The 25,622-nt window shown below is 38.6% G+C and overlaps 1 protein-coding gene and 1 long non-coding RNA gene across 2 annotated transcripts in view; one reads left to right on the forward strand and one right to left on the reverse strand.

The window, feature by feature from the left end:
• Nucleotides 1-330: 330 nt before the first annotated feature.
• The window catches only part of ERICH6 (glutamate rich 6), a 29,207-nt gene continuing 3,915 nt past the window's right edge, over nt 331-25,622 (forward strand). Inside the window, exons 1-12 of the mRNA XM_019748818.3 lie at nt 331-1,225; nt 2,047-2,104; nt 6,416-6,507; nt 9,627-9,689; nt 9,946-10,001; nt 10,091-10,207; nt 12,857-12,970; nt 13,931-14,088; nt 15,053-15,123; nt 15,997-16,142; nt 21,415-21,500; nt 23,320-23,475. Of these exons, the coding sequence (XP_019604377.3) occupies nt 841-1,225; nt 2,047-2,104; nt 6,416-6,507; nt 9,627-9,689; nt 9,946-10,001; nt 10,091-10,207; nt 12,857-12,970; nt 13,931-14,088; nt 15,053-15,123; nt 15,997-16,142; nt 21,415-21,500; nt 23,320-23,475 (1,502 nt within the window). The 5' untranslated portion in view covers nt 331-840. The remainder of the gene's footprint in view (nt 1,226-2,046; nt 2,105-6,415; nt 6,508-9,626; nt 9,690-9,945; nt 10,002-10,090; nt 10,208-12,856; nt 12,971-13,930; nt 14,089-15,052; nt 15,124-15,996; nt 16,143-21,414; nt 21,501-23,319; nt 23,476-25,622) is intronic.
• LOC148754832 (uncharacterized) overlaps nt 6,514-25,622 on the reverse strand; it is a 41,346-nt gene continuing 22,237 nt past the window's right edge. Inside the window, exons 2-3 of the long non-coding RNA XR_016019835.1 lie at nt 17,990-18,073; nt 6,514-6,698 (exon numbers count right to left, since the gene is read on the reverse strand). This is a non-coding gene — a long non-coding RNA (uncharacterized LOC148754832). The remainder of the gene's footprint in view (nt 6,699-17,989; nt 18,074-25,622) is intronic.

Here is a 25,622-nt window from a genome sequence, read left to right on the forward strand (position 1 = left end):
GGGTGTCCATTATATTATTCGGTATACCTACCTGTGTGTACATAAATATTTTACAAAATTTGTATTAAGTACAATGAACTGAGAACAAAGCCCCAGAAAGAGGCTAGATGCCAGTCTTTTCCACCTCCTGTATAAACGGTGGCACAAGCAACAAACAGGACTCCAGCTCACTAACCAAGATAGGTAACATTTAACGCAGTATTTTAAAAAAATCCAATCAGCAAACTAGGACCCAAAGGCCAGTGCCTGTTTTTATAAAGTTTTATCCTAAGTTCCAATAAGCATCTGTCTACGCACCCACAAAAACCAAACCCCAACATTCGCAAAAAACAAGATTTGTTGATAGATTGTAAACCATGTTTATTTACATTGATGAATGGTTGTCAAGTAATAATGCTTGTAAAGCACTTTGATTACATAAGGTGCTTTATAAATGTAAAATACCATTTATTTGAAAATGAGAAGAAAAAAAGAAGTGGCCTCCAGGGTGTCCGTCGCTAGTCGCTACGCCCCCTATCCCCTTCACACGCAAAAAAAACTTGCTCCAAAGGAGCTGAGAGAGTTAAGGGAGCTCATTTCCCAGCAGATCAGGGAAAGCAGGTGCGAAAGAAGCCTGCAGTGGTCCCAGCTCCCCTCAGCAGCTTCCAGCCCCAAAGCCCCTGTCCTGGCACCGCCGTTCCACCCGGCTAAGAGGGTCCTGTGGCTTTAAATGCCAGAGGCCCCGCCGCGCCGCAGGCCGTTGCTTAGGGAGACGGACGCGCAGCGGGGCGCGCGCCCCCGGGCCTCGACCCCCTGCGGCGGCGGCCACCGCGCCAGGCGCGGTCTCGCATCCCGCCCGCCATGGCCAATTTGCAGTCGGGTCGCAGCTTCGGAAAGCCGGAGAAGGACGAGGGCCAGGACGGGGAGGAGGAGGAGGAGGAGGAGGAGGAGGAGGAGGAAGAGGAAGAGGAAGAGGAAGAGGAAGGGGAAGAGGAGGAAGAGGTGGACGAGGGGGAGAAGGGGCTGGAGGCCCCCGGGACGCTCGGCGATGACTTCTGGAAGATTGTGGACATCGATGACAGCACTGCCGAGAACCTGAAGGCCTTCCGCCCCCGCTTAGCCAGCATCGTGAGCCCCAGCCTGAGCCCGACCCCGACGCTCAGCCCGACCCCGACGCTCAGCCCGACGCCGACGCTCAGCCCGACTCCCAGCGCGACCTCATCCTTCAGCGTCGGCTCCCAGAAAAGTACCGCCCTGCCCGCGCTTTCCTCGCAGGCTTCCCGGGCCCTCGGGGGCAGCTGGCCCGCCGACCCCTGGGCCTCGGTCCACCCTGGTGTCCGATGTCTAAATCCAGGCCCCACCACACACACCCCAGTCTCTCTCGCCCCTTCTGTCAGAGGCACTGAAATCTTGGCGAGCGGGTGTGATGGTTCACAATGTAGGATATAGGTGAACGCCTCGTACAAGTGGGAACGTGGGCAGGGCCCACGGAGTGCTCGTTGTTGTAACACTTTGGCACGCGTTCACGCAGGGACCGCGCTTCTCCCCCCCTCCTTCCTCCCCCCCCGTGCGCGCGCGCGCACACACACACACACACACACACACACACACACACACACACACACACTCACTCTCTGGCAAGTGCCACTCCCGCAGGAGTAGTGCCTTAAGGGTGCTATGCTACCAAAAAGAGCCCTGCAAAACAACTCACCTTTTGTGTTTAACTTCCTGTACTGAAACCACTTCCTTAGAAACATTTTGGTCAGGATAATTCTTTGTTGGGGAGTGGGGGGTAGGCGGGGCAGGAAGGTTCTCTCCATTATAGGATTTTTAGTAGCATCCCGGGCTGTGCCATTAGCCCCTACCCCATGTGGTGACCATCAAAAATATTAAGTTGGTGCAAAAGTAATTGCGGTGTTTGCAATTTAACCTTTTAAGCCGCAATTACTTTTGCACTAACTTAATACTTTCAGACATTGCCAAATGTCTCCTGGAGGGCAAAATTGCCCTTTTGAGAACCACTGACTTAGAGGGAATGGCTAAAAATTTTAATGTTTCTTTTGACAGGTTTTCCTAAAATATTTCAGAGATTTAGGAAAGACGTGTCTGAAATAAAACCAGATAGGTAAGAGAATGTTTTCAGTTTTCATATTATTATTATTTTTTGAAGCTGATTATGTTTACTTTTTTTGATAGACATGTCAGGAAGTGGAGTAAAATCATCCAGAACATTTACAACTAAGTTTTTTAATCTACACTCTTAGACACTTTGGAGGAGATAGAGAAACGGTCCATGCACATCTCCAACTTATTACCTACCTGTAGAGATGACATGTGCACTTGTTAATCTTATGATATAATAACTGTATGCCATGTGTACAATAGTTAGTGCTATGAAAGTTTACAGCATAGGTCTGTACTGGCTAAAATTGAGAATGATCAGGTACACCTATGGAAGAGTGGAAATGATGATCTTTCCTTTGATTCTCTTTTTTCTTCTTGTTGCTATTAATCTTCAAACACTTTAACTATAATAGGAAGACACCAGAGAAACACGTTGTGGAATATCTTTATAAATCTTCTCTGAAATCTCACACCGAACTTGAATCCACAATTTTGAAGTACTTAATATTTACCTAAGTTTTGCTTTTACAAGCAACTTTTAAATTCTTAAGTATGGGAGAATTGTTTTGTTCCACATACGTATTTGTATTTACCCCCTTTAATTCAACATTTTCATAAAAGATAATGTATGTATATGGTTAAAGTATTAAAGTATACAAAGGTATAAAATTAAAAATCTTTGTACTCTTCTTCACCCGCCATTCTCACTCACCAGAATTAACATACTGTAACAGTTTGTTTTGCTTCCAGTATAATTTTAAGTAGCATCTTTGCATTCCTTGATTTATCAATTTTTGACATAAATACTGACTTCCCACCATGAAAGATGATAAATGTAACTTCTACTACTTCCCTCCTCTCCATTTTTGGTAGTTAAATTATTTTTAGTTTTTCCGACCTTTAGGACTTTAACCTCTACTTTCTGATTTATCTATTTTAGTGAGAATTAACTCTATTATGAAAAATTAACACATTAATGTACTACTTCTACCTCATCCTTTCCTCTCCTAATTAACAACAAATTATATTGAAACTTATGTATTTATACAAAGTCATATATCTTTGCCAAGCTTTATTATGTTTGTACTATGTTTTGTAATTATAATTAACTCTTAGTGCTTTGGGTACAGGATGATTCTAAAAATTGAAAATTGATGAATACCCATAATTTCATGCTGAGAGCCCAATAATGTGACTGGATTTATGCATAAGAAAATGAAATCCTATGTTTGTAAAACTTGGCTCCTAAAAGGAGAACTTCTCAACTCTCAGTTGTTTTTCATTGTCTTCAATTTTTCTGACTTGGGCTGTGACCACACTTTCTTGATTCCCATATTGCTTGCTTTTATTTTTTTTCTTTCTGCTAGAGAAACTCCTCAGTAGTGATTTCATATAGATCTCATGGGTAGCCAAATTTCTGAGTTCTTGCCTGTCTTGAAATCTCTTCATTTTGCCCTCATACTTTACTAATCATATAACCTGGCATAAAAGAAGAAACCATTTTTCCTCAGCACTCTGAGACATTGCTTCATTGCCTTCTAGTAGCCAGTGTTGCTGGATACTAGTCTGATTCTCAAACCCTTCTGATATTTGATCATTGCCTCTTCTTCACTGAGCCTGTTCTTTCCTTCAGAATTCCTAATGGATGGCTGTTGGGCCTTTGGATAGCTTCAAGATTTTCAGCGTTTCTGTGCTGCAATGCAGCCCTTGCACAGAACTTATTTCAGAATTCCTATTTGTAATTTCCAAGAACTGGTTCTTGTTCTCTGTTGCTGTTCAAATAGGTGTGTGTGTGTGTGTGTGTGTGTGTGTGTGTGTGTGTGTGTGTATTTAATTTCTTTGAGGGGGTACTCTTATACTGAAGGTCTTCTTTGTTCTTTGTATTCCTTTTTTATTTCAGGATCAGTTGTTCTGTCTATCTTGGTGCTACTCTTCCATGCTACTGATTGTCCGTAAGTGACTGGTAATCCTCGGTTATCCATTTGTATTTGTAAATGAATGACTGGTAGGTAGCTAAAATGGACTCCTTCAGCAGCTGAGTAGCTCTGTTTTCTAACACGGCTTGTAGAGGAAGCTTGACTGAGTCCTATGTGGGTGATGGGGTATGTCAGAGCCAGCGTCTCGTGGAGTGTCAGCAGCTCCCAGCAAGCTGGGTAACCCCCCTATTACTAGAGTTAGCATAAGGACACTTTACCGTATGGTTGGAGTTCTTTATGGGTGAAATGTCCCTGTCCCTTCACCCAAGTCCGTTGGGCAGGTCCTAAGTAACCTCATACTGCCCTGGGCCTCTCTTTCAGGCCTAAACACCCCTCAGGCAGGCTGCCCACTCTTTATAGAAAGCAGTTCTTTGGGCTTCATGTGGAAATAAAAGCAACTGCTGCCACATGTCCTGAATAAGGGGACAGGAAGGGGCCTGCCTGGCCAGCTCTTCCAAGTTCATTCTTTGAACTACTTGGATGACAGTCCCCAACCTCCTCCTCTCTGCATTTGGTTGAGTCTAAGCTAGGAGCTTGTTGGGAATTCCCTTTGGAAGAACTTTACTTACTCTCTTGTCCTCTGGTCTTGAGCTGTGATGTGCTCCGCTTTAGTTTTCCATCAACCTGAGGCCACTTATTTATTTTCTTATAAGGACTTCAATATTCCTTGTCTACTGATGGCAAGGAATATTGAAGTCCTTGTAAGAAAGTAAATAAGCTTTCTTGTTCTCCAGGGCTGTTTTTTGTTTGTTTGTAAGTATTTGTTATCTCCAAAAGCAAGGGCAGAATTGTATGCTCAGGTGCCATCTTGACCTGGACTTTTCAGTATGGGAATCTCTCTTTCCTAGATCAAATTCTTAATTATCTCATCAGTCTTCCTAAGAAAATACTTCTTTTACATTTTAAAGAATTCTGTGGTGAATTTTGTTAGATTGTGTTTTTAAAGAAATCTATCCTAAAGAGTCATAAAAATACAACCAATATTGGCTCAATTTCTATTTTTAATTGCCCTGTTACTCTTCTGGTTGAATATGGGGCAAACTTTAGCAGCTGATGAGTGTGCAGAAACACAGATTTCGGAGCCAAACAGGTCTAGGTCCCCATATGCCTCTGCCACACATAATTTCGGAGAAGTTCCCTAAAGCCAGCTTCCTTGCCTGTAGAAAGGATATTAGTCACTACAGGTATTAGTACCTGCCTTGATTGGTTTTTGCAAAGATGAATGAACTAATGTGAGAAAGCAACTACTATGGATATATGACTATATAGTTAAGTTCTTAGAAAACGTTAATTTTGGTATTCTCCTTGGTCATCTGCCATATTGCCACAGAATTTCAAACAATCTTTGATGTTGGTGTAAGGAAGACAAAGAGACCTAGATGAATAATGTATTGATTTAGTTAACTGTTGCATTGAAAAAAAATCCAGTCATTAGATATTGTCTCGGATTCCTCTTCAGTGTCCCTGTGCTCCTGCTCCCTAGAACTTGTTTCTCTGAGGGATTATATAAACAGAACTTTCCAGAGATTTGCACAGATGGCTTCAGCAGAGGAATACTTTGCCCATTACAGGACACAGTCATTTCAGAATTAAGACAAAACACCCCACTGATGCGGTATGCCAAGGAACAAAGCATTAAAAAAAGGAAGGTAGAGACATAAGAGAACGGAGAAAGGTGAAAAGGGGACAATCCTAAAATTGACTAAATGATTTGGAAAATAATTTGTTTGATAATTTTAGAAGATGCAACAAATTACAAATAGCAAAATTCAAAGATGCAAAGGAACTTGAAAAGTAATAGTTGTTTGCCAGTAAGTCATTTTATCTAGTAAAAGTCAACAAATTCCTGCCTTCCTATTAAGATAACTCAAGTTAACTGATTAAACTACTTGTAGAAAGAATGAAGATTGTTTAATTACAATGCATTTAACTTCAGCTTTTTAGAAAGAGTTTGGATTGTTTTTAAGCTACTTAAAATAGATGATATGTTCTCATTTAAAGTCAAGGAAATGTTTAAACACACACATCATAGCTGCCACCACCACTGGCAGCACACATGCACAGACAGAGTGGTAGTAATTTACTCCCTGAGGGAAATAATATAGTACTAGGAGCCTCTGGGATTTAGAAAGGAGTCCTTTCCAAAGAACAGATATGATGCAAACACACGGTGCCTGACTTCACTGAAGAGATAAAAATGGAAGAAAACATTTCAAATAAAGTGGAATTCAGGATCTTCTACATGCATTTGTTATTTGATTGTCAAATGTACTATCTTTAGAACTGCCGACAACTACACAGGTATACTCAAAATTAGCATTTTGTCTAAATTGCAGGATGATCTATCACAGTTTGTATCCAGGAACTCCAAAATCAGTACAAACAGAAGAAAGTTGGCTTCGAGACTTGTCTCACAAAAAGGAGCCCGGTGAGTAGTTTGGTTTCCAAGCTTTTGCTGGGAGACGGGTGGCACACTGGAAAGAGCACGGTGTCAGAGGCCAGCAGATCGAGGGTTGACTCTCAGCCCCAACAACTAACACTGTGATGGTTGGACGAGGTACCAACCTCAGTCAGTGCGTTTCTTCACGTGTTGGCAATAATAACACTGCTGTCACAGGCCTGTTACGAAGATCAAAATGAGGTTCAATATTTACACTCCTCGACCCTTAGTCTTTAAGAAATGGTGGCATTTATGTTCACATCAAGAAATAACCTGCCATTATATTTTGATACATATCTTTATATTTTATTATAGAAGTAACATGCACACTGTTTTTCCAATGTCAAACCATTAAGAAATACAGAGGGCTCCAAAAAAAGTATACACATTTTAAGAAAGGAAAACTGTACTAAAATTGTATTATTCAATATATATCGATAACAAAAGATGAATACAAGTCACGTTTGACTTCTGCAATTACAAGAGGTGCTCAAAGTGGTTACCATCAGCGCCCAGACACATCTGATTATGGTGAACTACCGCTTGAGAAATGCTGACCAAAGTGTCCACTTGTATATATTTTTTTGGCCACCCCAGTGTGTATAATGTAAAAATTAAAATTTTAACTTATCCCAATATATTCCTCAGAGGTAACCTTTATGAATAGCCTTTCCTTTCAAGTTTCATGTTTTTGTGTTATATCACTTACTCATCAGATGCGTATTGAGCACCTAGCATAGGCCAAGCCCTGTTCCAGGGAAACAGCAATGAACAAAACAAAGAAAACCCCCATCTTGGTGATCTTCTGTTGAAGTGTGAAAGGTGGAGGTGAAGGTGAGATAAATAACACAGAAAATAAGCAAATGCATAATACATTAGGTGATGTATGTGCTAAGGAAAACAAAGTCAAGCAGGTAAAGGAATAGAAAATATTGGAAGGGATGGGGTGCAAGCTTATACGGGGTGCTCAGGGCACTATTCACTGAGAAGCCGAAATATTTGAGCAAAGACCTCAGAAAGGTGAGTGAGTGAGCCACGTTGACCTCTGGGGAAAGAGTGTTCCCGGCACAGGAAACAGCAAGTGCCTCCTGGAACAAGGAGGCGGCCAGTGTGGCTGCGGCGGGGTGAATAAAGAGGAAAATCCTAGGGTACAAGGTCACAGAGACAACGAAGACCAAATCTTTCTCTGTGGCAATGAAGCGGGACGTCATGGGAGGGTTTGCACAAAGGAATGATACAACCTAGCATAAAAATGGACCAAAAAGATGTTAATTATTAAAAAGATGTTAATTATTACCAAATGAATCTCTATGGTCAATGTAATTCTGATGGGGTTTTTCAATGGAATTTGACAAGTTGAGTCTTTGATCTCGTTTGGCAGTGTTAAAAGATAAACGGAAGCATTTTCAAATGTTTAAGAGTTTATTTGAGCAAACATTGATGAAAATTGTGCAGCACCAGACCAGGTGTGTTCAGAAGCTCTCCACTGACGAGAACTGGAGGAGAGGTTTTTATAGAGAAGACATGGGAGCAAAGCAAGGAAATTATCTGATTGGCTGTAGCCTACTGAGGCATTTACAGGAATTGACTCTGGCTTAGGTTTCAATTTGCTGACACAGGCTACCAAGGCATTGGTGCCACCTCTAATGATCTCCTTGATTGATTACTTTAACAGCAGGAACCTACATTATTAAAGTACATTAACAGCAGTGTATCGCCCATTTTGGGGGAATCTTCTTTTACAGTTTGTTTGTTTTTTTCATAGAGGACTCAGATGCAGCTCTTATTAGTTTATTCCTAGGTACTTTTAGTCTTTTATTGATGTAACAATTGGAATTTTTTTCTATAATAGAAAAATTTTTTCTATTTTCTAAATGGTTATTGTCACTGTATAAGAAAGCTATTGATTCTCTGTATTAATCTTGGATCTCTGCCCCACTTGCTCTGACCCTCTTATTGAGTCTAATGATTTGTCAATTGAAAGTCTATTAGACAATTACATTTCCTATAAATAACATCAGTTTTACCTCTTCTTTAATTTTTTTACTTAGCAGTGTGTCATGGACATCTTTCCATGTCAAGAAAGATTGATCTAATTCTTTGAAATGACTGTACAGTATTCCTGTATATACAGTTATTGTATTGTGACTTATGTAATAAACATGATTGCTAGATATTTCAAGGTTGTCTTGGTTTGGTTTGGTTTGTTTTTTTTTTGAGCTCTTCCCAACAGCAAATAATGCCATACTGAAAATCTTGGTGCATTCATTTTTATACAGTAGGTTCTTGAATAACATAATTTCATTATGATGTTGATGAGACACCGAAGGAACTTACCTCTTGTACATCAATTAGCCTATGCAAAATTGATTTTGTTAGACATCTTTCACTTAAAGTCGCAGAACCTGTTGACGACAAGTGAGGACTTACTATGCCTGCACTTACATTTCTATTGGATGGAGCAACTAAAACTTTAAATTTTTTCCAGGTCCTTCCATAGTAAATGAGTCATCTTCTGAAGCCTATCTTTTCTCCAACAGCAGTCCTTGCTGTCCCCTTAAGCTCTTCCCACTGTAGGTTGTTCTGACTGGTTTTTCATCATTCCAATCCTATCTGCTTAAACTTCTAGACATTTAGTCACAGTCGCTGGCTTGTTGGTGGCTGCCTTCCCCATTCCTAGTATCGCCCTGGAATCGTGGAGGAAATAATCCTGAAGGCTTAGCTCACTGTTGCACTGGACCCCCTCACCCCAGCACCCATGTACCTGAAAAATCTTTTATAGAACAGCCACCATAAAGTAGACAGAATCGTACTTAAGAGAAGCAGAAAACAATAAGGTCTGAAAAACATGATTATAATCAAGTAAAATAGGCATCTGTGTAGTATTCTAGGATTGGAAAGGAACAGAACATTTAAAAATGGGACACACTAGAGTGATGAATTTTCTGTTTGTTCCTTATTGCTGATAAAATATTATTTGGAAAAAGGCAAAAAAAATATTAAAATACATTAAGCGTACTTATTTTTCCAAGAGGCATATTTTCTTTTATATTAAACTTCTTTCCCACCTTGTCAGGATTAATGACAAATGTACACTCTTTTTACAGAGAAGAAAGTATCCTCTGTAACGAAGACAACTGAACCTGTAAATCTGGCTTCTGAGTTAAGAGGTGAATGGATGTGGAGAGTCATCCCCTCTACTATCGAAGGCAAACTGCTGTTAGGAACCCCCCTTAGCCTGGGCGGTACCCACACCCCTTAGAAAAGCCCTCCCCCTGAGAACATACGCAAGAAGGTGGTGGACAGGTAGGGTTTCAGGACATTTACACAGTGTGTGTGATGGGCTAGGCTCTCCAAACTAGAGAAAATGGGATACGCTGCACAAAAGAAAAAACTTTCCTTCTAAATCTCTCCTTTTCTCTTCAGAAAAATGGGTAATTAATCCAGAAGAACCCAAACTAAACATTTTATGTGAGCTAGAGGTAAGAAATGTTCATCAGTCCAACTAGTATGCTATGCTCATGGTACAAATCATTTATCTTCATTTTCTCTCTCTCTTTTTAAAATTCAGTTTGAGGAAGACTTCCTAACACTGTTTGAGCCTTCTCTGAGAACGTTACCCAGCATCGGGCCACCATCCATTCTGGCATTCAAACATGAGAGTTACAATTTAGGCATTACCTTCAAGGTGATTTTAATTCTTTTTTTGTTTTTTTTTTACTGTAATAAATGATGTGAAAAGCCACATGATGATTTGCACAGAAGACAGTGAACATGCTTTTAAAAAGAACAGGTAAAGAGCCCATTTACTTGAATAACACTCAGACAGGATGGCTCTGCTAGGTTCTTAGGGCTGCTGTAACAAAGTATCACAAACTAGGTGGCTTAAAATGATAAAAGTTTACTATCTCACAGTTGTGAAGGTTAGAAGTCCAAACTCCAGGTGTCAGCAAGTCCCACCTTAGGAGAGACTCCTTCTTCGCCTCTTGGAGCTTCCGGTTGTGGTCGTCAGCCCTTACTCCGTGGCTTGCAGCTGCATCACGCCAGTCTCTGTCTAGCTGTCCTGGTGTTCTTTGTGTGGTTGTGTCCAAATGTCCAACTGTGTCTCTTCTCCAAGGACACCAATCATGTTGGATTAGGGCCTACCCTAATGACCTCATCCAAACTTGATTACATCTGCAAGGAGCCCATTCCTAAATGAGGCCACATGCACAGGTACCAGGGGTTAGGGCTTCAATAAGGCTTTTGGGGGTGGACACAATTCAACCCGTAACAGTGGCCATAAAGCTTGGAAACATAGGTAGAACATAGGTTTGCCATATTTCATCAGGTTAAGTGACCAATTAATGCCTGTGCTTGATAGGCAAGGGATAGGTCACCTTAGTAATTCCAACAGGATGGAACACCACCTGCTTCCCCAGAGTGTGAGGGGCTGACTGGTGGAATGATTATTTCCAAACTTGTATGTTATGGCCACGTGGAGAGAGCTGCATGTCCCCACCACCACCGGCCCCCCATCGGAGCCCCTTTGATTACTTCCTGTGGGTGCACTACAGGTGCAGGCTTAGTCACGGAAAGCAAGAGACCACGCGTGTGAGAGCGCGGCCGGTGTGTATGCAGGGCTGATGGGACCGCTGCCTAGGTGCGCTCCCTGACGCGGTGCTCACCGCCATGTCGAGCAGCATGTTGAGCTGTGCAGTTCCGATGAGGGCAACAAACATATTTACTATAGCATATCATTTAATATCAGTCAACATCTATTGTTTATATTTGCCCAGGTTTCTGAACTTTATGGTCACCCTATAGACAATTTGGGTGGAAATTCTTTATTCAAACATAGCACCCTCCTCTTTCGGAATTGCAAAGGCTTGTATCCAGGAAGCGTCTTGAGCTTTCTTCCCCTGACATCCAGAGGTGGGCCTGAACACGAGGAAGGCCTGTGGCCTTTCTTCCAGGAGGTTGTGCCCTCCCTGGCAGCGGGGCAGAGCTGACTCCTGCTCTTCAGACAGACCTTTGAGATGGGGCTTTAACACTCGCCTGGTTCAGGAGCAGCAGCAGCTGCTGGCTTGCCCACTCTCCTCTGCGGCCATACCCTCTTCCGGTGCAGATCACAGCCTCACTCGTGGTCTTTTGAAGCACTGCCACCTTGCTTCATCCTTGGTAAGGGGTAAAGGGACCCCGGGCTGAGAAGTTCACTGCTAAAACCCTTGTATGGAACAGGCTGCAGATGGCCTGGCACTGTCAAGCTCTCTTGCTGCCCTGCTCCATCATTTGGTAGCCATCCTAGATGTTATCAGCCCCCAACCAGAGTGTTCTGCTTCCAGCTGTGCTATTGTCTGGTTTCCGTGGCCTGAAGATGTCGCACATTACTCTGGGGTAGTGAACCCCTGGCTGCACAGGCCACCTCAGCTGCCCTTTGGCCCCACAATGGCCATTTTGCCAGTCCCAGAGAAGGGTCCTGTGGCACATACAGATGCCCTGGTGGTGTTCATGACCGCGAGTCATGATCTGGGTCTCCTCCTGGAGGCCGTGCGGAGGCTCAGCTGCTCGTCGTCCTGACCTCAGGTCCCCAGCGTGGCCATAGTGCATCAACTCCTCAGGCCTGAGTCTCTCACTCCAGCTCTCCCTTTTGCTTCCCCTGGTCGCCCCGCACCCTCCTGAATTACCTTCAGGGCCCAGACAGGAGAATTCAGCGCCTCAAACTGGGCTTTCCCTTGAAAAAGGATTCTATTTCAAAAAGCTGATCACTGTAAATGGTGGTCTACATAGGAATGTCAAGGCTTTTTCTTACCTGACACTTCTTGAAAGAGTTTATGGTATTCAAACTCCTTAGACCATTTGCCTGAAATCCGGTATGTGTTCTCCTCGTCTCTCGCATCTAGTTACACACTGTACATCCCACTCCCCAACAAGGGACTCTGATGTCAAAGTCATTTCTGCAAATGTCTTCTTACACTGAGGCGGCCTCTCAAGGACCCACCGAGTCGCTCCTGATGGGCTCAGCTCTGCTCTGGTGGCCTGTTCCAGACAGGCCGGCAAAACACCACCTCAGCCTCCTTAGTCCTCACCAGCTCTTAAACAGAGGTGATGTCTCATTACTGGAATATACAGATCTTGCTGGTTTGATGCTTCTAGTATAGGATCAGGCCCCTGAAAGTTTCCCACCAACTATTTCTGGGAGTCCGCACGGTGCCTGACAGAATTCCTCACGTAGGTTACCACATCCCACCACCCTGCTTTCCTACTGGACATTCGCTGGCCCTGCCCAGAGCCCTTGCTCCTATTACTCTCAGGGGCTCTTGTGGGCACGTCTTTACTTTTTCTGCCCTCTCTGAAGGAAGAAGAGGAGGAGATATTGCCCAGGTGTGAATTTTGTGGGAGCGATCTAAGACCATTTCTTTCCAGTGTGGATGTTGACTCTGACAACAGTAGCTCTCAACCAATAGGACATGTAAGTTCTAAAGCAGGTTTACTGGGAAATAATGTTATTTTTAAATACCACTTTTAAACATATGCAGTATTCTCTCCTGCATTGCCATTCTTAAAAGTTAAGTGTTAGCCGTCCAGGAAACACAAATCGTAAATAACCATAGTGCGATAGCATTCCACACCCACGCAGATGGCTAGAATCAAAAAGACAGATAATAGCAAGTGTTGGCAAGGATGTAAAGAAACTGGAACCCTTGTACACTGCCAAAGGGGAATGGTGCAGCTGCTTTGGAAAACAGTCTTGTAGTTCCTCAAAAGGTAAACATATAAATACCACACAAACCAGCAATTCAATTCCTAGGTACATACCCAAGAAAATTGACAATGTATGTCCACACAAAAACGTGTACACAAATGTTTACAGCAGCATGATTTATAACAGCCAAAAGGTGCAAACAATCCAATGCCCTTCAACTGATGAATGGGCAAGTAAATGTGGTGGATCCGTAAAATCAATTATTATTCAGCCATAAAAAGAATTGAAGTATTAATGCATGCTATGACATAGATGAACCTTGAAAACATGATGCTAAGTGAAAGAAGCCAGTCACAAAGTACCACGTATTGTATGATTTCATTTATATGAATTGTATAGGATAGGCAAATCTACAGAGACAGAAACTAGATTAGGGGTTGCCAGGGGCTGAGAGGAGAGAAGGAAATGGAGTAACTGCTAATGGGTACAGGCTTCATGTTCCAAAATTGATTGTGATGTTGATTGCACAACTCTGAATATACTAAAAACTACTGCATTGTACACTTTAAATGGATGGTTTATATGGGATATGAATTGTATCCCAATAAAGATGTTACCAAAAAGATCATGATAGATTCAAACCCCATTAGCCATTTTTGTTTTTTTCTCCCTCTAATTATCTTTATCTAGGACTGATGAGATGAAAGTGACCTCTTTGTCTTTCAGGCCCCCTGTTGTAGTTATTTCCAAAATCTGCTTGACCACATCTATGAGGAAAAACAAAAAGTGCAAAGGTCTGAAGCTGAATTAATCTCTATCAAACCTCATATAGCCTACGGCAGTGAAGTTGACAGACTCAAAGCAAAGGAGAAAGCCCTGCAGAGGTAGCATGGGGCCATTGCTACTGAAACTCAGACCCACTTAATTAGACAGCTTTTTGTAAAACGAACCTTGTTCTTCAAAATATATAATTTCAGGGCCGGCCCGGTGGCTCAGGCGGTTAGAGCTCCGTGCTCCTAACTCCGAAGGCTGCCGGTTCGATTCCCATATGGGCCAGTGGGCCCTCAACCACAAGGTTGACAGTTCAATTCCTCGACTCCGCAAGGGATGGTGGGCAGCAACCCCTGCAACTAAGATTGAACACGGCACCTTGAGCTGAGCTGCCGCTGAGCTCCCGGATGGCTCAGTTGGTTGGAGCGTGTCCTCTCAACCACAAGGTTGCCGGTTCGACTCCCGCAAGGGATGGTGGGCTGTGCCCCCTGCAACTAGAAACGGCAACTGGACCTGGAGCTGAGCTGCGCCCTCCACAACTAAGACTGAAAGAACAACAACTTGAAGCTGAACAGAACCCCCCACAACTAAGATTGAAAGGACAACAACTTGACTTGGAGAAAAGTCCTGGAAGTGCACACTGTTCCCCAATAAAGTCCTGTTCCCCTTCCCCGATAAAAAAAAAAAAAAAAATCTTAAAAAAAAAAAAAATACATATATATATATATAAAATTTCAAAGAGGTATTTCTAGTGAAGAACTAAAAATTGGCCAAAGCAAACCTATTACAATTCCTGATGGATGTTACGAGATTCAGAAGCTTCAAGAAAGTCAGTGAACTTGCTGATTTAAAGTAGAAATTTACCAATCCCAAATTGTCAGGGCAATTCAGAATTGCTATATTGGAGAAATGTGTGCACACAACAGAGACCCATGTACTCTGATTAAATGACTGCACTTACTAGTAATAACAGATAAAAATAACAAGGGATGGCATTTAAACAGTTAAAATTTGTAGTATACAGTTTTAAGCTTGAAACACATTTCAGATTTACATGTTTGTTTTTTTATCTTGTAGAAAACAGGAGGAAAAAATAGCCAAACATTTGGCAATAATAACAACTGAACACACTAGTTCCTCTGAAGACGGTGAGTTCATCAACGCTGATGTTATACATCAGTTGTACATTAGAAAGCTCATATGTTTGACCAAAAACTAAAATTGGCATATTTAAAAAACAATATTTAACATTTTAATTTCAGTCAATGCTTCAGTCAAAATGGCTCAGAAAAATCTGATATTTTAAGTCATCTGGCTTTTGAAGTTTTTAGTCTTCCTCTCGTTACTGATTGAAATAAGTTAGCAAGATCTATAGAGCACTTTACGGATAGCTGCAAAGAGCTTTTGAGTTCATTGTCTCTTGTTTTATTAAGAACACATTCTATTTTGTTTTCAAGCTGGGGTATGTAAAATCTGTCAAAAATAAATCAGAGTCCTTGCCTCATATGTGGTTTCCATCAGTCGGTGGGCCAGTATAGTTATAGTGCTGGTATAGTTAAAGGTGCGCTGATTTTAGAATCAGAGTTCTGGATTTGTATCCTTGCTTTTCTCACCTTAGGCTGTCTGATTTTAGGTAAATTACTTAATCTTTCTGAACATCAGGCTCCTCCTCTACCACTCTGAGCTATTACAAAGATACTTAGAGAAGATACATTTTTGGTTGTGTTTTTAAATTAAATCTCTCGTATAAAGTGCCTTGATATTCAACTGTTTCCTACTAAATCTAATGCCAGAAAAGTCCACTTAATGAAAATCATCATTTTTCTTCTTTTAACAAAGAAATGATCTCATTTTTTAACAAAAGAAGGCCCCCACTTTAACTTAATGAAGGGCCTCATTTTCCTTCCATTAAAAAATAGTCTGATGAATCAATGCATTTGTATTTGAAATTTCATGTTAGAATAGCGATTTTGGAAAATTTAAACCATGTATGTACTTTCATGTGATCCTTTTCCCATTAGATTCAAAGCACTTGAAAACAATTTCTTACCAACTTTCCATGGATATTCCAGAAAAAGCTCTAACTGATGACGGACCATTTGATTTTCAACTAGATGAAAGAAACATATCCATTGTTTGTTGTGATTCTAGGACAGCATGTGGAAAGGTAATGAGCTTTGATTTTTATTTTGCTTGCTACTCTTTAAAAACCAATTTTACCTAAAATTATAAATGCTGTCATGATGAATATAGCAGCTTGGTACATGGCACCTTTAACTATTGTCAAAAAGAATTGGTATAGACTTGGCCTTTTAACTTCTACTAGACTTTGCAACAGTGCTTTACATATGTTTTATAGGGGGCCCTTTTGGTTAAAGCCTTTTTACTTTAAAATGTGGTTATTGTACATTAAGGAACATTTGGAAGCCTTAGAAAACTAAAAAGAAGGGGAGAAAATCAACAAAGGTCTCAACCACTTCCCAAAAATCATTATTAATATTGTAATATTTTCTAGATCTGCACTACCCAATATAGTAGCAAATACTACATATGGCTAAATTTAAAATAATTAAAATTAAGTTAAAGTTTAAAATGTAATTCTTTAGTCACCCTAGCTACATTTCAAGTGCTAAATAGCTATATATGACTAATAGCTGCCAAATTGCAGTACAGATACCGAACATTTTATAGTCACCAAAAGTGCTATTAGGCAATACTCTTCAAGACTTTTTTATGCATAGGTTTTGTTAATGTACTAGTAATTATATTATATATGTAATTTTATCTCTTTTTAAACTGAATTATAAAAAGTATGTTTCATGATATTATACAGCTCATATTAACATCATTTTAATATCTATGTGCTTTTTCATATAGTTTATCTAGCCATTCCCTTGTTATTGGACATACAAGTTATTAACAATATTTTTTGTTATCCTAAATAACACTGCTTCGAATATCTTTGTGTATGAGTTTATTTTTATATAAGTATAGTTCCTCAGAATAGATTCCTAGAAATTAAATCACTGAGACCAGGTTTGTTTGTCTTGGGTGACATAGGAGGGGAGGCAGTGAACAGAGATGACTGACAAAATCAAATCCAAATTCTGTCTGGGGAAACATCATTCATCCAGCCCTCAAATTACTCCTATAGATGATCTTTCAAGTTCAATTACCAGCACACATGAAAAAGAATCAAGAACACAAGGAAACTCAGTACCACAATTGAAAATCCAGAGGAATAATATCCAATAATAAAAGATCTGCAAAGATTTTGGAAATTGAAGTAATCTAACTATATTCATGAAAATGAAAGATCAGCTTGGAGATATATAGAGGGAACAGAAAACTATGAAGTGATATAACAGGTTTAAAAAGAAAAAAAATGAACTTATAGACATAAAAAACAACTACTGGGAATTAAAAACTTAAACGATGAGAGTTAAATGCAGGTTAGATCCAACTAAAGAGAGAACTAATGACCTGGACAAGACATTAAAAATTTATCAAAATTCACCATGGGGATGAAAAAAAGGTAAGGAATACTTTAGTAGAGTGTAGGATATACAAATAAAATGAGGGATCTAAAATGTATTTATTCAAAATCCCAGAAGGAGAGGAGAAAGATAATCAGACAGAGGCAGTATTTAAAGAGATAATGGACAAATATATTGTGATGGAAGGAGAACTGACTCTGGGTGGTGAACACACAATGGGATTTATAGATGATGTAATACAGAATTGTACACCTGAAATCTATGTAATTTTACTAACAATTGTCACCTCAATAAGTTTAAAAAAATGAAATGAAATTAAATTTAAAAAAAAGAGAGATAATGGATGACAATTTTCCAGAACTTATAAAAGAGACTGATCAACATATTTAAGAAGCCCAATGAATCCCAAGCAGGATCGATTTTTTAAAAATCCTAGACACTTCATAGTGAAATTGTAGAACACCAAAGACAAAAGCAAAATCTTAAAAACAGAAAATAAAGAAACAGTTTCACTTACATTTAAAGGAGAACAGTAAGGTCATCAGATGACACTCCAATAGCAACAATGGATGCCAGAAGTCAGTGGAATGTCCTCAGTGTGCTGAAAGAAAATAATAATCAATATAGAAGTCTATACCCAGTTAAAATAACTTTCAAGAAAATGTGCCCCTGAAAGACATTGTCTGTAAAAACAAAGAGAGTTTGTCAGTAGTAGGCCCTCACTAAAGGAAATGCCAAAGAATATTCTTTGTGTAGTTGGGTGGTCTGAGTTTTAAGAAAGATAAGAAGCAAAAAAACTGATATATGGTATATATGAATAAAACTAAAAAATAGCTGATAAAATAATAATAATAATAAATAATGGCTGATGGAGTTTCAAAAAACAGTTATAGAATAAAAATGCATGACAAATAGTACATGATTTTGGAAGAAGGTTAAATGCAGTTACAGTGTGCTAAAATCCTTCATTTGAAAAAAGGACAAATACATAACTGAACTTTAGACTTTGGTAAATTAAGTTTGCTTGCTGAAATTTCCAGAATAGCCAGAAAACTAACAGAAGCAAAGAGTATAAATTCCCAGCCAGTGGAAGTAAAGCAAAAAATAGAATAATTTATTTTAAATATCTCCTAAAACGACAAGGATAAGGGGAGAGAAAAACACATAACAGGGGACAAATAGAAAACATCAAGGAATGTCAATAACTAAATGTAAATTGACTACATATTCCAGTTAAAAGACTAAGGCTGTCAGACAATTTTTTAAAAAGAAAAATATTCAACCGTCTACTGTTTATAAGAGACACATCTAAAATATAAGGATATAAAAACATTAAATATAAATAAAGAAAAAACGATATGTCATAAAAACACTAAAGAGCATTGCTAGAGAGAAAGAGGGTCACTTCATAATGATGCCCTTCGTAATGATAAAAGTTTTCATCCACCAGGAAGATATAACAATACAAAATATTTTTCCCATGTTAACATAGCCTAAAAATATATAAAGGGGATACATTAGCCTACATCTCCCAATAACTAAGAGGGCTAGTAGACCAAAAAAGAAGCAATAATACAATAGAATATTCAAACAACCTATTTAACAAATTTGTTCATGGATTGGAACATTAAATATTTTAAAGATGACATTCTTCCCAAATTTCAAATTCTAACAGGATTGCATATTTGTGTGTTTTGGGGGAAGGGAGGTCTTGACAAATTGATTCTAAAATTTACATGGAAATAGAAAGAATCTATAATAGCCAAGACACTCTTGAAGAAGGTTTGGAGGCAGGGGAATATGCTCTACCAGGTGTTAAGATACATTACAAAATATACTAATTAAGACAGTATAATGTGAGGGCAGGATAAACAAAGAAGCCCATGACAAAGAATAAAGAGTCCAGAATCAGACTCATGCGTACATAAACATCTTATTTATTACAGCAGTGGCACTGCGCAATAATAGACAAAGAAAAATCTTTTCAATACATAGTGCTGGGACAATCAGGCATCTATACACTTTTTAGTGAAATTGGAGCCACTATTTCACAGAATATTTAAAAATCAATTTCAAGTAGATTAAAGACCTAAATGTGAAATACAAAACTACAAAGATTTATTTTATAAGGGAGAATAGCTTTATTACCTCAGGTTAGGGGAAGATTTACTAACTGATGAAAAACGGCAGTGTCCATAAAGGATTTGATAAATTAAAATTAAAGTTGTGAAAGACAAGCCAAGAAGGGATAAATATATGCAGCACACATAACACACAAAGGGCTTACATCCTAAATGTAAAAGGACATGGAGAAAAAGTCTACCTAACAGAACATGGGCCAAGAAAACTTGCACACTTCTCGAAGGAGAAAATTCAAATGGTCAATAAACTTATAAAAAGATGCTCAACCTCATTAGTAAGCTGGGAAAGGAAAATTAAAATCACAGTTAGAGATCAGTACATACTATCATATTTGCAAAAAATATAAAGTCTGATAGTACAGTGTGTTGGAAAGGATACAGAGCTAAAGTTGTTATTATTTGCCTCTAGTGGGAATGTAAGTTGTATAACTTAGAAATAATTTTGACATTATCTAGTAAAGTGGAAGACAGGCATATCTTGGGATTCAGCAATGCCACCTCTGGACGTAATATCTGAGAGGAACTGGGTACCAGCATACATGCACATAAGAATATTCATAGTATTGTTTATAACAGCCAAAAACTGGGAACAACCCAACTATCCATTAACAATAGAATGGATAGTGATAAATTCATACAATGGAATACTATCCACAAATGAAAGTCATTGAACTGTATGCATCTCATAAACAATGTTGACAGAAAGAAATTAAAAATTAAAAATATATAGTGTATGATTCCATTTGTGTAAAAATCAAAATGGGAAAAAATAAACTATATTGTTTAGAAATTATAAAAGTGCAATGAAATTACTGTGAAATCAGATTAGTGGTTATGTCTAGAAAGGAAGGATATTGATTTTGGGACAGACATACAGTGGGCTTCTAGAGTCTCAGCATTGTTCTGTTTCTTCACCCAAGCAATGATAACATGGGTATTCACTTTATAATTATTCATTAACAAAACTGCATATTTTAGCACTTATATGAATTTATTTCATATTTCATATTTTTAAAAGTGAAAAATGTATTGTCTTCTAGAGTATCTAACTAACATTTACATGAAAATTTAGGTTGCTGCACTGTTCAGCCCTAGGAATTCTTGTATCCATTTTATTATAATTTAAGATTGGGAATAAATAGAATCAAATTAAATCTATAATTTATTATAAAATATTGTTGGGGTCAAATTCATCTCCCTATATTGTATTACCTATAAAAGAGTTAAACCTAGAGATATAATAAGGAATATCTCCCTGTATTTCTTTCTTCAACTTCCCATACTCCACTAGTGTTTTGTTCAGATGCATGTCGAGGTCATCCTTGAAGAGATGCCAGATGCTGCAGCTTCTACTGGGGTTTAAAGTCAGTTTATGGTAGTATAATTTACATAGAATAAAATTCACCATTTTTAGGTATACAGCTCTATGAGTTTTGACAGTTATGCAACCACCACTATAATCAGGATATAGAATATTTTCTTTGTGGTAGGGCTGGCTTTTATCTTCTGTTTTGTTTTTCTAGTAATATGTGTATAAAGTAAAACAAAAACCCTTCAAACAGGTATGTAATGTCATATTTTTGCGAGAAAGATTTTATCAAATTATCTCAAGGGGTTAGGGACAATCTTTAATGATTCCTAAGAATTGTTCCCTGTTGCTGAAGCAAGGCCAAAAACTTAAATTAATAAATGGTTTGTATCACTGTCTAGCAAGCAAAGGATGTCTGTTGTTACAATACTTAATGCATGCTATCTGAAACGATGAACAGTTAAGTGTCCTTTTATTTTCTGGGGTTTATAGATCGTGAGGAATGAGCTTTTAGAGAAGCACTACAAACATGGAAGCAAATTTCTGACTTCATTTCCAGATGGGACAACACAAATATTGTATCCTTTCTTGCAACAAATTACTTTTATTCGCTTTATTTCTTCACAAAAAGACAGATAAAAAAAAAAAAAGAAAAATATTTTAAATATATATATTACCCCCAAATCCTACCATCCAAAGAAAAGCTAACATCTTTTCATACATCTTGTCTTACTTTTTTCTGAGTGAGCATATATGTAATTTTTTAATCCGTTTTTCAACTATTTATATTTTATAACTTGCTACCTTTACACATACAATAAATAATGTTTGAGTCTTTAATGTACAATAAATATAGAGATACAACACCATTTTTATAACCACAATGTATTTCATTATAGGATGTACTATATTAATTTAACCTATCCCCTATTCCTGAACAAAGGTGGTTTTGCAATCTTGTGCTATTATGTACAACCACTAAACGAACAGTTTTGTGCGTATTTCATTGCATATTTATCACTTATTCCCTCGAATTAAATACCTAGGGATAAAAATTCTGGGTAAGAAATTATGGACATTTTAAAACTTTGATAGATTTTGCCTGCGCCCCCACCCCCAAAACTGTGTACCAGTTTACGCATCCATGAGCAGAATGTTATTTTTAATACAAAAATTCAATATTAATTTTATGGAACTCTGAGTTATTGATCATGTGAACTTCTGCCAGATGGATGGCCAGGCCTTTTGGTATTTTAACATCAAGTCTATTTAATTTAATATCTCAAGGAAAGTTAAAAACAATTTTTAAATAATTTTTTAAAAAACTATGAAAGGAAGAGTTCGTTTTGGTGAATTGAAGGCCTCACCTTATAGGAGAAAGTCATTTTTAGTCATAGTTCCCTAAATGTTTAGTCAAACACCAGTAATAAACCGGAAAAAGGACTTTCACCATACAGGAAGTGTAATGAAGTTTTAGTTCCCTAGACCCTGTGAGAAAGAGTTTATAGGTTTTATTTTAATCATATCAATGCATTTTAAATAACTTCCCCAACTTTTATTTTCAGTTATCACTTCATGCCCAGGCTTTGATTCTTGAGTCTCTTGAAGGCTGTGGATGATTTTCAAAATGATTCTGAATCAATCTTGTGTTTACTTCATCTCTGGATTTCTGCTCAGCTTAGATAGGACTGAGTATTAACAGTTAGTGAATTACCTTCAGTGTATTTTGTTCTTTTTGCTGTTAGACATGAAATTGTTTTCTTAATTTCATTTTCACAATGTTCACTGCTAGTGTACAGAAATACAATTTTTTATATATTGATCTTGTAGCCTACAACTCTGCTGAACTCGTTTGTTAGTTCTAATATATTGTTTTGCAAATTCCTTAGGATTTTATATGTAAAAGAGCATGTCAGCTGCAAACAGGGATCCTTGTCCTTCATTTCTTCTTTAATAAAATTTCCCTGACTAGAACCTGAAGTACAATGTTGAATAGAAGTGGGGAAAGTGGACATTTTTGTCTAATTCCTGATCTTAAAAGAAAAACAGTCTTTATCATGTTTTTTCTGTTTATGGTTTTTTCTCTTTATTCTATTAACATAGTATATTCATTAATTGATTTTCAGATGTTAAACCTTGCATTCCTGGGATAAACTCCACTTTGTCCTGATTTATAATCCTTTTTATATTTGTTAGATTCCATTTGCTAGTGTTTTGTTGAGGTTTCTTGTGTCTCAGAAATATGTTTTGATCCACAAAAAATCCTTTTGTAATAACAGTACCTCCCATTTTCAGAATGCTTTACAGTTTCAAAGGGCTCTCTCATAAATTGAATTTATTCCCAGAATAGCCAAGGACCATTAATTAGAACACTCGAATGACCTTATCTGATCTCAGCTACCCATCTGGAAACCTCGCCATCATCCGAGTGCCCAACAAGATAAATGGCTTCATGTGTATAGTCCAAGAAGACATGCCCAGTAACCCCGCAATCCTGGCGGTGCTGGATTCTTCTGGCAGAAGTTCCTGCTACCATCCAAATGGAAATGTCTGGTAGGCTCCTAGGTTCCTCCTGCTGTCATTGTGTTTTTTGGGTTTGTGAAATTTTATTTTTCCTTTTATTTTTTTCTAACTTGATTGACATAACATTGTATAAGTTAAAAGTGTACAACTGTGTTGATTTGATGCACTTATAAATTGCAAATGATTACCACTGTAGCATTAGCTAACACCTGTATCATGCCACATAATTACCATTTCTTTTTTCTTGTTGAGAACATTTAAGATATACTCTGTTAGCAACTTTTAAGTATACAAGATCCAACAATTAAGTTTGCGAATTCATCCTACAAAAGTGCTACATACCTCATTGCTGAATATCACTACGGTCCCCTTCGAAGTACTCCCCTTGGGAAGTTATGCACTGATGCCAGTGCCTAGTCCACCCTTCAAAACAATTTTGGGACTCTTCCTGGGATGGCCATCGGAGCTTTCGTCGTATTACCTCTGATGTCCTGAATGCCATCAAAATGGCTTCCTTTCAATATTTTCTTTATATTCAGGTAAAGAAAGAAGTCATTGGGGGACAGATCAGGTGAGTAGGGAGGGTGTTCCAATACAATTATTTGTTTACTGGCTAAAAACGCCCTCACAGACAGTGCCGTGTGAGCTGGTGCATTGTCGTGATGCAAGAGCCACGAATTGTTGGCAAAAAGTTCACATCATATAATTTTTTCACACAGGCTTTTCAGCACTTCCAATAGTAAACTTGGTTAACTGTTTGTCCAGTTGGTACAAATTCATAATGAACAATCCCTCTGATTTCAAAAAAGGTTAGCAATAGTGTTGCAACAAGTTCGCGAACTTAACTGTCTGACCTTGTATAATACAGTATTATGCAGAACTTACTCATCTTATAACTGGAAGTTTTCTTTTTCCTTTTTAATGATAAAAATGGCTTTAAGAAAATTTATTTAAGCTAGTGGTCTTTAGATAATAATGTTCAACTCAGAGAAATATTTGATGTATGTATGCTTTTCCATATGCTTCTCAGTGGAAAACTCCTAGGCAACTATGTAAAACAAAGCTCATCATATTCTTTCTATAAACAGCAAGAGAATACGAAGCATACAATTTCAATATTAGGAAAAAGCGTCTAAGTAAATTATATGGTCACCATAGGGATTTGGGACATGAACCCAGGCAGTCTCTGTACAGCCTGTGCCCTCATAATGTTACACTGCCTCATCCATGGAAATAATTTACAGTGCACAGGTACCCCACAGCGGTATTGTTTGAGATGTATTTATAACTAGTAAGCTTCCCGCAGCCACACCCAACAACAATAACATACAAACAAAATCTCCAGAAAAATTAAAATCCTGATCCCATTTTGATCTACTAACTGATATACTCTGTGACTTCATATTATTTCATTTGGCCTGAGAAAGTGAAATTCAGGTTCGAACTGCAAAAACAATTTAAACTCCTTGAGCTTTTCAGATAGAGATATTCCCTCCCTTTAAATTCTTTAAAAGTATAACCATCTCATCTTGAGAAACTCTGCCAATAATTGACAAAGTTGGGACACTGCCAGGACTTGAGAAAGTTAGGACGCAGAGAGCTATTTGTGTTCTTAGTCCAAATCAGTAGTCAACGCACTACCCCCCTGTATATTGGAGAATTTCTACTTATCCTTCAGGGTTCAACAGCAGCTCTGTATTACACTGGGTGGGGGCACGATGTTATTGTCACCAGATAGTCATTAGCTCCTAGGACTTTATTGTTGCCAGTGCAGCCCTGTCACCCACCAGCTCTCCTGGGCCCTCTGACGGGACTCCCTGGTACCCTCCTAGCCGCTTCTAGCTGCCTCTTGTGAAGCAAGCCTGTCTCCCCTGCTAGACTCATGCTCCTTAAAGACACACCCCGGACCTTTGCCACTACATAGCATGTATCTGTACATGGTATAGACTCAAAGAATGTTGATTAAATAATTTATCTAGATAATTTGGCATCATCCTTCCCAGATATAATATAACCTCAATTTCTCACTTGTACTTTTGCTATTAGGTTACTGCCACTAATCAATACTGGGGGGGATAAGATTAGTCATTTTACTTAGGGAGTCCTCGTGGCCAATTCATCTGGTTTTTAAAACATAATTCATTATCCAATTAAGCCAACTTTCTAAGTACCCAGAA

Source organism: Rhinolophus sinicus, chromosome 17 (assembly GCF_057876585.1).
Source record: "Rhinolophus sinicus isolate RSI-liver-muscle chromosome 17, RSI-T2T, whole genome shotgun sequence".
Classification (NCBI taxonomy): domain Eukaryota; kingdom Metazoa; phylum Chordata; class Mammalia; order Chiroptera; family Rhinolophidae; genus Rhinolophus; species Rhinolophus sinicus.